Source organism: Larus michahellis, chromosome 9 (genome assembly GCF_964199755.1).
Source record: "Larus michahellis chromosome 9, bLarMic1.1, whole genome shotgun sequence".
Taxonomy (NCBI): Eukaryota; Metazoa; Chordata; class Aves; order Charadriiformes; family Laridae; genus Larus; species Larus michahellis.
In genome coordinates, this window is record NC_133904.1 from 23851000 (window position 1) to 23862230 (window position 11231).

Below are 11231 nucleotides of genomic sequence, written 5' to 3' on the forward strand. Positions count from 1 at the left end.
TTTAGCAGGAGAGGGAGGTGACGGTGGAAGCGGTGGGTACAATGATGGATCAAAAGGTTGTCTGGGGCGCACATCAACATGTTGCCGTGGAGACTTAGGTTGACCTTCGTAAAGCCCAGTTCTAGGGTTGTACCATTCTGGTGGAGGTGCCGTTGGTCTCGCTTCTGAGGGTGGTGGTACTGGCCAGGGAACGTCCTCCTCCATCGGTTCTTCTTTCTCTGGAACTTCCTCAGGTGGAGCAGAGGGGATCGGCAGGGGATCATCCCAAACCTTCGGACCCGGTCTGTTCGATCCTCCCCCTGTGGGTTGTAATGCTGCAAAAGCCCCGGACGTTGCAGCTCGCTCTGCTTTTATATCTTGTAAGGTTGAATACACCAACCACCATGTCATCGCTAACGGTGATGCCTCTTTATCTCCGTTACTTATCACTTCCCACAGTTTTTCCCCAACAGCCTCCCATATTTCTGGTTTAAAAGCTGTCTGGGGCTCTGGTGCGAATCCGTTCTCTCTCCACCAGGTTAACAGCCTTCGGAGCATACGCCCATCATATTTCACCCCTCTCTTAGAGAGGATATGCAGGGGAAGTTTTAACATAGCCCCTTCTTCTTTTGTTACTTGCTGCCCCATCTCCTGCCCCGGCTGCTCACCTCTCTCTGGGTGTCCGTGGCCACGTCGTCTGTTTATTCCGGACTGCCGCCCAAAACGCCTGGTCTCAGTCCAGCTGAGCCGTCCTCCAGCCGGTGGATCTCCTTCTGGGTCTTCCGCCCCTCGCGTTCCGCTGCTCAAGCCAAGCACCGATCAGTATCACGTCGGGGTCACCATCTGAGGAGAAATAACTGGACTCCAGACGATCCAATGTGAATCAACAGAAGCCGTTTATTAAGCACAGATCATCATCTTTTATACCCTGTGTTGTAGCCGTACTTGCCATTTGCTTATTTCTGATTAGCTAGTTACACTGTCCATGCGCCGTCCATGCAGTTCATTCACACATCAGATTGGTTACAAGAATTCACATAGTAAATTGCTTAGTCATTAGCACAACATGTTTTCTACCTTCTCAGTTCCCGTTTTGCCCATGTACTAATTCCATCTTCTACCACCTGTTTTGCCCTTAATCTAATCTCTCACAGCAGGGAGGCTGGCTCACATGGCCATTTTCTCTCAGACACATTCCTACATCTCTGGGCAGCCTGTGCCAGGGCTCTGCCACCCTCACAGGAAAGAAGTTCCTCCTCATGTTTAGGTGGAACTTCCTATGCTCAAGTTTGTGTCTGTTACCTCTTGTCCTGTCCCCGGGCACCACTGAAAAGAGCCTGGCCCCATCCTCCCAACACCCACCCTTTACGTATTTATAAGTGTTGATAAGGTCCCCCCTCAGCCGTCTTTTTCCAGACTAAAAAGACACAAATCCCTCAGCCTTTCTTCATAAAAGAGACATTCCAGTCCCCTAATAATTCCTGAGATTCCTCAGACCGATTTTGTAGACTCTATTTTTGGCCATCACGCTGGACAAATATTTCGCTGGCTGAATTGGGACTGGGAGTATTTTCTCTCCATCTACCGCTGTCATCCAGACGCTGTCATTTTCCAGAGAAGAGGGGGGAGGAAGAAAGGCAGAATTAGTCTCTTATTCAGTAGGAAAATAAAACATTGATTGAGTTGCTCAGTCTCCAACAGCTTCCACCATCGATAGCAGTGGGGGAACTGATCCATCATTTCACTTATTTCTACCATTTAGTCACACCCCCCTCAGCTTCCAAGCTTCCAACACTCCAATGTCCTTCAGGAACGTCCTTCCCATCAATACTAACCCTCTTGCAGTGGGATCATTCCTCCCATGAGGAACATGAGGGCTTTTACAGTTTTTTGAGGGTGGACTAAGGAGAAGGGCTTGAAAAGTAAAATCCACCTCACCCAAGAGACTGGCCCACGGGAAGGAGAAGCAGAGGAGCCCATGCTGACACAACGGCACAAGGGCTGGTTAACTGATTGAGCAATCTCAGAGAAATCTCCCCATGGCCTTACAAGCTCCACGTTCCTCCAGATGTCCTGAAACTCAAAGGCAAGGCCTCCTGGGAGCTCAAGACATTATTCTTTCCATTACACAGCCAAGGCCATGGTGGACCTGCCTGAACTTCTCCCCTCCAAAAAAAAAAAGAGACATTGACAGATGTGGGGATCTGAGCTGGCTGCAACACGGGACCTCCCCACTTACTCCAAATCTTCATGTCAAAGGTGACCAGAGATCCTTGTCTCTCATGTCCAGTGTGTTCTGGCTGCTTACAGGAAGGCCCTGATAGTCTTCACCAGTGCTCTCATTGAGGATGTTGCTGAGGTCATCTAGCAGACTGGAGTCCTGGAAGAGCACACAATTTGCTTTTAATAAATGTCACAGGAAGAACCAGGGCAGCAGCTATGGGCACTCATGTGTCTTGGGTCTACCAAAGCTCAGGGATCTACTCAAACTGCCTGCTAGAGGACTTAGGGTGTATTAAGCCCCTCTGGTTGGTCATAAAGACTTGCCTCCTCCTGCACTGCAAAACAAAGTCACATGCTTACTCCATGCACGTCCACATGGGATGGCTCACTTGGATCCTTCCCAACTGGCTTTCTGCTCAAAAGTGACAGAAAAGTTGGGGCTACCCAACATCTCCCCTCTGGCTGTGGGCTAAGGGCCTAAGCCAGAAAGCAGCAGGCAGGGAAGGGAAGGGAAGCTGCCCATTTCTAAAACCTCTTCTAAAGAGCTGGTCACCAGCTTTTGGCCATGCAGGCTGTCATGGGAACTGCTCGGTGATGCAAAGAAACAACAAAACCCCATCCGTCCATACCATCAAAGAGGAGGTGAGATTTTGGACTGTCTCTTCTTGCTGGCCTTCATTTTGGCTGTCCAACACCTTGGCATCACCAAGATGGTATCTACCAAGGTCTCCAAGCTGCTGGGCAGCCCACTTCCCCCAGAAATGGAGGAGAGCTAGAGGGGATTTATGTTGGCACTCAGGAAGGATTTCACAAGTTCCTTGCCAGGCTCTAAGGGGGATTATGGGATGGTCCTGAAGGTCTGGAACCACCAAGTGGTCCAGCCTTAAACACTGAGCGATGCAGAGCCAAGAACTGAATGCCTTTAGCTGCACTCACCATCAACTCCTCATTTAGTGCTGCCCTCCTCAAAGCTGTCCGAGTGGACATCGCTATCTGCCAAGGTAGGAAAGATGTGTCACCTTTCGGATGTGGGGCTGTCCACCCCTGCACTGAGTGCCAGGACCAGTGGTTCCCAGATCAGCATCACCAACCGTGCTGAGAGGTGACCCTGGACAACCAGCAAGGTGGGTGGGGAGGAGGCAAAGAGCAATCCTGCCCTCAGCGTCCACCTGAAAAAGGACTGATTTCCCCTCAAGCCACAGACACAGAGTACACACACTGGGCAAGATCCTACGGGGGAGAGAGGACCAAAATGCAGCGTCACGTAGCCTAAGAGTTTGCAAGCAGCTGAAGGAACAATGTCTGGTTCTCCATCAATCTCCAACAAATACCTTGTCTTTGAACAAGACAAAGCACTGGGACATAACTATCCACCTGGAAGGTATACGGAGACGCTGCAAACTGCCCTGCCTCGATGCTTACACCCTGTAAAGTCTACCTGTGGCTTCACTGCTCTAGACACCGCTTACCTGAGTTGTGCAGCCCACCGTTGCCATCTGGCGTGTCTTCCAGCAGGCTGTCCTCCTTGTGGAGAGTGATGGGGGACACCAAACAGCCAGTCCCAGGCTGGTCCGAGCAGCTTGTCTGCTGCGGCACCATCTGGTTCCACCCCTTGTTGTCGTCTTCAACCTTCATCACCTTCACCAGTGACATCAGGATATTTGCATTTTGGACTTTCTTCCTCTTTGCAGGGGTGGAGGTGGAGATCCAAGCGTGCAAAGAGGAGGCCAGTGAGAGCGGCCCTGCACGGTCAGGGATGGAGATGTCCTTTGCCCCCGGAGCACAGACAAATGAGCTTGACCACATGGGTTTGTCCCTGCCCAAAGCAAATGCTCTGCTTGCCCAGATGGTCTCTGCTGCTCTGGGGTCACCTGGCAACACGTCCTCATTTCTGGCATGATGCCCCTGGCTCTCCTCGGGCTGCGGCCACTCCAACTGCCCTGATCAAGGTTCCCTCTCTGCTGACAAGGGTCAGGAAAACTTTCTGCTTTGCAAAGGAGAACAGAGGAACCTTCCCAAGCTGTGGTAATAAATCATCTGTCTTCTTGTTTGAGTCCTGAGACTCCCAGGCTCTGTGGGGCTCGCAGGCAAGGCTAAACCCTTCTGATCCCAGGCTGGGGTGGTGGGGACACGTTCTGCAGAGGGGCACCCTGGTGGTCCCTCAGCCCCAGTCCTGTGTGGGCTGTGTTGTTCCAGGCAAAAGCAGACAGGTCTGATGCTAGGCAAGTCCTTCGTGCACTATGGGATCGGAAACCAGAAGAGAACTCACCTTCAACATTGCTGAAGGCCACTTCTGCTTGAGTGGGGCTATGCCTTTCTTGCGGGAGATGTGTTTAGGGGCCCCAAATCCATCGCGATCCAGCCGCAGCATCTCTCCCTCGCCAGCCCTGGACGTGGGCAGGGCAGGGCAGGGTGCAGGCAGGAAAAGATCTGCAAGCCACCGCGCCAACGAGAGCTTTTACAGCGTGTGCAGCGGCATGTCTCACCAGGAGGTGTTTGCACCTTGGCCAGAAAGGTGCCTTCAAGGGACAAAATCTGCCTTGGCTCTGCAGCCCTACCCCAAACCAGCTTGGCTGATTCTCCTCTTTCAAAAGAGAACTTGGAAAGCAGCAACCAAATGCCAAAGCTCAAGCAACCATGCAAGGGTTGGGGGTAGCCCCAAATTCCTGCTGGGTAACACCATGAGACAAAAATCCCAGAGCAAAGTCCTGGTGGGAGTTTCCCATGCTGGAGCTGGGGGCGGTTCTGAAAGCAGGAAAACACAGCGATCTGAGAGGAGGGCGAGAAATGCTGGGGACATCTGAGAGAAGCAAGAAAGGAGAGAGCAGAAGGTACAGGTGGCTCTGGGGCCATGTCCTGGTTCCGGTGGGGATAGGGTTAACTTTTCCTGGTATTCCATGCCATGTGAGCCACGCCCACCCTGAGCTGCCGGGGGAGGGGGCAGGAAGTTGCTGCTTAAAAGCGGGCTGGGGCGTCCCAGGTCCGCGGTCGGCGAGCGGCGGTTCCGTAATCGCGTTTGTATATTCCCCTATCCGTGGTGGTCGTGGTGGTCGTGGTGGTCGTGGTGGTGGTGTTTGCCTGTTCCCTTTGCTGTTCTGTGGTGGTGGTGTTTGCCTGTTCCCTTTGCTGTTCTGTTAAACTGCCTTTGTCCCAACCCAAGAGTCTTGCCTTTTCTTACGATCCTTCCTGTATTAGGAAGGCACGTGCGAGCGGCACGTGGTTCTTTGTTGCCATCTGAGGCTAAACCACGACAGGCCACCTCCTTGGAGGGTCACACCACTTGGACGTGCCACTGAGGCCGGAATCCACCAGTGAGCTTGCAGGCTGGGCTGGAGAGGTACCCGCTCTGCCCAGCCACCCACCCATTCACCCATCCTTGCACTGAAGCCTTTCCTCCAGCTCTCCCATACGGGTTTGCTGCCCTCCCACCCATCCCAGACCCGTAAGCCGGGAGGCTGCAGGTGCTGGGAAGGAAAGAAAAAAGATAATTAGTAGGATTGTGCAAGTTATTGCCATGCAGTGGTGAGGGCTCATTGATGGGGGAGATGCTGCCTTCCCAAACCAGCAAAAGACCAATGCACTGTTCATCCTAGAAGGATTTATTGGCATAGCAAGGTGGGATGGAGAGCCTGGTCTCCACAGGGACCTTTAAAGGGTCTTTCAAGCAGCTGCAGTCCATGGCAAACGTTCTGGTTTGCAGACTCACTTCTTCCTCCGCTTCCGAAGTCTGGTGCTGGGCTTCCCACCACGCTTGCCCTTGGTGGAGTGTCCCGATTTGGGGCATTCCCCCTCAGAGGCTGGGCTATGGGTCTGTAAGCGTGCTGGGCTGGCAGGGGGGGCGGCAGGAGAGGGTCTGCTGGCGGAAGGGCCCATGGCAGCCCCTGGGATCGGTGGTGCATGCTCCTGCGGAGTGCTGGAAGGGAATAACTCCAGGATGTCGGAGGGCAGCGATGGCCAGTCCATGTCTGTGGTGAGGGGCTCCCGTGGGCTGGCCACAGGCTGCAGCAAGGGTCCCATAGCAGAGGTGACAGTGGCCAGGGAGCGGGACATGGCCCGGATCTCCCGGATCACGGACACCAGGTGCCTGTTTGCCCTGAGCTGAGCTTTCAGCAGGCGATTGCTGATATTCAGGAGCTCGTCTGCTTGTTGCACGTTGGACCTGGACCAGCCAGCAAAATCTTGCTGCAGGGTGGCCAGAGAGTCCTGGATGCTCCTGGGAAGAGGCACAGTGTCCCCATGGAATGACCCCGAGTCTTTCTCTGCTTCTTCATCCCTCTGCATCAGAAAGACTGGAGGCATGGATTGGGTGGGGGACATATCCCCTCCTTGGTCTGGACACACATGTCCTCTGCTGCTGGAGGGGTCCAACATGGGGGCACAGGGCCGGTGGTGGGCAGACAGCCCAGTGGGGAGACCTCCACGTGGTTGGCAATGCTCCCTGGGAGGCTCGAAGTCGAGGATCACGGTGGAATCATCTTCAGACAGGGAGTCATGCTGGGGATCAGCAGTACCTGTCATGGAGAGGGAGGCTGAAGGGAGCAGGAAGGGAGACTCAGGGATGAGAGAGTCCTCCCAGCCTGCCTCACTGGATACCTACCATGTGATGGAGATGCAAGGAGTGGGGTGGGAGGCATCCTGTCCCTGGGAAACCCCAAGGGTTTCCATCTTGGACAAACCTGTCCATCCAGGTCATCACCCAGGGCTCTTCTATGGGCCATCCATAGCCCATGAGCTTACCCTGGTGAGTTCAGGAGTGGAAACCCACAGAGGGCCAAGGAGGACACTGGTCATAGCCCAGGTCCAAAGACAGCAGCAGGGGGATTGAGCAGAAGACCCTGCAAAGCCTCTTCCTCCCATTGCTTTTGCCCCCCATTTTCTGGAAGGATGCTACCACCTTCTGACCAAACCCAGATCCTCCGGCACGCCATCCCTGCATGCACCACAGATGCCAAGGCCTTCATCATTCCCAAAACACCAGCATCTCCACCACAGTGCTGTTGCCGAAGAGCTGGTGGAAGATCTGCAAACCCAGCAGCGATCATGGACCTCTGACCACCCCTGTCGGGGAGTGCTCCCAGGGAACATTTTGTCTTCCCGGTTGGATATGCCATCCCAAAGCAGTAATCAACAACCCAAAAGGGAACTTGGCCCAGATAGTTGTGGACAAAGGCTGAGCAAAGACAAACTGGCTGGAGATCTGAGGAACAGAAGTGGCCAGTGGGTGGCAGGACACTAAGGCCTAGAGAGAGAATAGTTATGACCCCTGAGGGCCCTGCACGTGTCCCCAACACAAACGTTTTTGAGAGAGGATATGGAGTTGATCCAACCCTTCAACCCACTTCCTCCTTGCCAACACCAGCCTCTGTGAGCCCATGCTCCATCTGCCTCATGTCCAAGTGCCGCTCACCTCCCGTGTCCTTCAACCCACACGGCATGGCTCCATCCACATTCCCGCCCAGTACCACCGCATTTGTGGGACCACCATACTCCGTGAGAGCAAGAGACAAGCGTTGCTTTGGAAGCGATGGATGCAACAACTGCATCCCATCCCTAGGGGAGGCTGCAGCGTGCCCACCTCATGAGCAAAGCCTGGAGGCACAGGTCCATCAAGTCACCACATGGAAGGAGACTTGAAACCCATGGAGAATATGGTCTAACCTTCAACTCTGCTCTTGGTCCCCTCCTCCCCGGCGTGCCTGGCCAAGTGCCTCCTCACCTGGGTGCCCCGTGACGCGCTCCACCAGCGCCTGCAGCCTGGCTCTGCACTCAGTCAAGTCCCCAGCCTGTGCTCGGTCCCTGGCCCCTGGCAGCTGCAGCAGCTCCTCCAGGGAGTCCTTGATGAAGGGCTGCATGTCCATCACCTCCTGCTCCGTGGCGTAGAGGTTCATCTTCTCCACCAGCTGCTCGCCCGCCTCCATCCGCCGCAGCACCCCCTCCACCCGCTCCAGCTCCCTCGACAGCTCCCGACGGCCCTGCTCCTGCCCGGCTTCCACCAGCCCCAGCAGCTCCTCTTCCTCCCGACGGATCAGCCCCACCAGCTGCTCCACACGCTGACGGATCAGCTGCCGCGTCTCCCGCTGCACCCGCTCCAGCCGGGCGGCCTCATCCTTCAGCCCCGCGTAGGTGGCCTCGAAGCCGTTTCTCTTCTGCTTCAGCTCCCGGCTGAGGGTGCCCAGCTCCTCCTGCCTGCGCCGGGTCTCACTGCGGATGTCGCAGAAGGGGGTGTGATGGCTGTCCAGCAGCGCGCAGATGCAGCACAGAGCCCTCTTGCACTTCTTGCAGTAAACGCTGTGAGGCCAAGCACAAGCAGAGCAGTAATTCAGGCCGCACGCTTTGCAATTCATTCGTTTATCAAACTGCTAAGTCATGCATTCGTTGAATTTAAGTTACCACCTGGTTTGGGCCAGGCATTTGGTTTTATACTCTCCCAATCACAAAAAAAATATGTTGGTTCACTGTCTCCACAGGGTTTCTGCTCCTCTGCTGGGCTGGCTAAGGTCACTGCGGTGACTGTGCAAGCGCTGTGGTAGACATTCATAAAATCATAGAATTGTCTAGGTTGGAAGGGATCTTGAAGATCATTGAGTCCAACTGTCAACCTCACATTGACAAAAAACAACACTAAACCATGTCCCTTAGCGCCACGTCTACCTGGCTTTTAAATACCTCCAGGGATGGTGGCTCCATCACCAATGTTTGATAACCCTTTCATGCACCACAAGTTTTACCTCTTTCTTCCGATTCTCCTCCCCATCCCGCGGAGGGGGGAGAAATGAGTGAGCAGCCACATGGTACTTCGTTGCCAGCTGGGGCTAAACCACGACAGCATCCATGCTGTTCCCAGACCCTCTCCAAGCTGGTCTAGCACCATCATCAAAACACACCCTTCTCTGCTGTCTGTCACGGCAGCTGAAACAAGAGGCCTTCTTCTTGCTGGGCTCCATCAACCTCACCCTCCTTATCCTAGCAAGGAACACCCCCCACACTCCCCTCCCTTGTCCCCATCATCAGCTTGCACCAAACCTTCCCTCCATGCCCTAGAGACCACTGGTTACTACTTCCCACCCATCTTCTCCACGACAAGGTGGCAATCAGGGCAGCAGAGGGACTGGGACACCCTGCTCAGTCCCATCATGGACTCCCTCCATGCCCTAGACACCACCAGTCACTACGTCCCACCCATCTTGTCCATGACAAGGTGGCAATCAGGACAGCAGAGGGACACAGACACCCTGCTCAGTCCCATCGTGGAGTAGTCCAAAGAGATTTATGACAAGAAACCACCCAGATGAGGACAGACCTCCTTAGACCTACCTTACAATCTGGCTCTCGTGGGTTGGGTTGGAACAGAACAAGTTACTGGTCTTCCCGGTGCCCTTGAGGAAGTCCTTAAAAGATCCTGCCCTGATGTCTATCACCCTCATGGCTTTGTGACTCTCCATCTTCAGGTAGCGCTGGTGGGCCTCAAAGCACCTGGTGCAGAGAAACTCCTTGCACTCGGAGCACCAGAACTCACCGGCTTTCTTGCAGTTGTCGCAGAACAAGTCAACTCCACCAACGATCTTCTTGTAGATCTCGAGCCTGGCCTGCAGGTTGGTGAAGAGCAGGTTGTCCATGTCAGAAATGCTGCTGGCCTGCGGGATGGCCGTCCGGCACACGGGGCACTGCCCAACGGGCTTGTTCTTGCTCAGGCAATCGAGGCATAAGGTGTGGAGGCAGGTGAGGAGCTTGAGGTTGGGCAGTTCCTTCCGGCAGCCCTCGCAAAGGATGAACTGGAAGTCATCTTCTAGGAGCTTGGGGAGGGAAGAAGGAAGAGGAATAAGCACTGGGGTGGGTTTTTATGAGCTTCCCCCCCTGCACCTTGGGGGGAAGAAGTGACTTGCAAACCCTACTTGGAGCAACCAGTGAGCAACCACTTCTCACCAGTGATGCCCAGGTCCTGTAAACAGGCCAGAGATTGCCTGGGATGGTCCCCCTGGCTATGGGGCTTGGGGTGGGGGGCAGAGGGGCAGAGCTGGGGCGTGGAGAATGCATCTAAAGACCCCTGGACAACACGCCTGTGGGGTGGGGACCACCCTCGCAGCCACCTCCCTGGCTCAGCCCATCCCTCCGGCCTCCTGCCTCCCTCCCTCTGCTTTTGCAAGGCTGGGTCGGGGAAGGGGGTGGGGAAACACCCCAAAACTCTTATCCCCATCACACCCCCCCCCACGCCACGCCTTGGGGCTGGGGGCTCCCTGCTGGCCTGGATCCCCCGGCTCGGAGCCCCCTGCCCCCGCCGGAGCCCACGGCCCGCACTGCATCCCCCCCAACATCCATCCCCGGACCAGCAGCCGCTCACCTGGGGGCCGGGAGCAGGGTCGGGGCCGGCCATGGCGGGGCGGGCAGGGCCGGTAGCTGCCCCCCCACCCCGTCCCCCCCGCTCCCTCCCCGTCCGCCCCTGCCGCCTCCTGCCTGCGCTGCCCGCACTTTCGGTTTCTTCCGCGCTCCGAGTAACTCCTCCTTCGTGTCGGGGCTGGGGGGGGGACGGACAACTGCGCAGAACACACTCCCAGCCCCGGCAACCCCCCGCCGCGGAAAGCCCTTCCCGACCTCAAGAGCCCACCCCAAGGAGCAGCATCCCCCGGGAAATGTATTGCAGGACCCCAGTATCCTGCTGCGGGGGGACTCGGGGACTGTGCGTCTCCCCCCCGCCACCTTAGAGAGTATTTCCACATCCCCGTTTGGCTTGGCGGGGGGGAAGCTGGTTGTGTCCTGACTCTCCTTTACCCCTTCCTGCAGGGCATCGGTACCGCCCCCCGCCCCAGGCCATCTGCACCATGGGGACCACCATGAAAGGGGGACCACCATGAAAAAGGGGGAGCTCCACGAACACTTGGGGTTCACCCAGCCTGGTAGCCACAAAAGGAGAAGGGGGATGGTAAGTCACTACCCTCCCCCCCCTCCCCTGCCCCGGGGGCTTTTGATGTCTGTAGGATCTCCAAAGCTTGAGCCAGGCTGGTACCACCCCGCCCCAAGGCCTTGAAGAAGAC

At 55.8% G+C, this 11231-nt stretch overlaps 1 protein-coding gene across 1 annotated transcript; it reads right to left on the reverse strand.

Moving 5' to 3' along the window:
- Window positions 1–5785: 5785 nt before the first annotated feature.
- On the reverse strand, window positions 5786–10672 carry LOC141748886 (protein PML-like). Its single transcript, XM_074601576.1, has 4 exons — window positions 10541–10672; window positions 9517–9995; window positions 7919–8490; window positions 5786–6713 (listed from the first exon to the last, which is right to left on the reverse strand). Exons 1-4 carry the CDS (start codon window positions 10571–10573, stop codon window positions 5905–5907), a joined length of 1893 nt encoding a protein of 630 aa, XP_074457677.1. The 5' UTR covers window positions 10574–10672; the 3' UTR covers window positions 5786–5904.
- Between the last annotated feature and the right edge of the window lie 559 nt (window positions 10673–11231).

Coding starts and splice junctions, on each gene's coding strand:
- LOC141748886 (XM_074601576.1), bottom strand. CDS start 10,573: ATGGCCGGCCCCGACCCTGCTCCCGGCCCCCAG. Junction 8,491..9,516: donor CACGAGAGCCAGATTGTAAG/GTAGGTCTAAGG, acceptor TTGGCCTCACAG/CGTTTACTGCAAGAAGTGCA. Junction 6,714..7,918: donor GCGCGTCACGGGGCACCCAG/GTGAGGAGGCAC, acceptor TCTCCATGACAG/GTACTGCTGATCCCCAGCAT.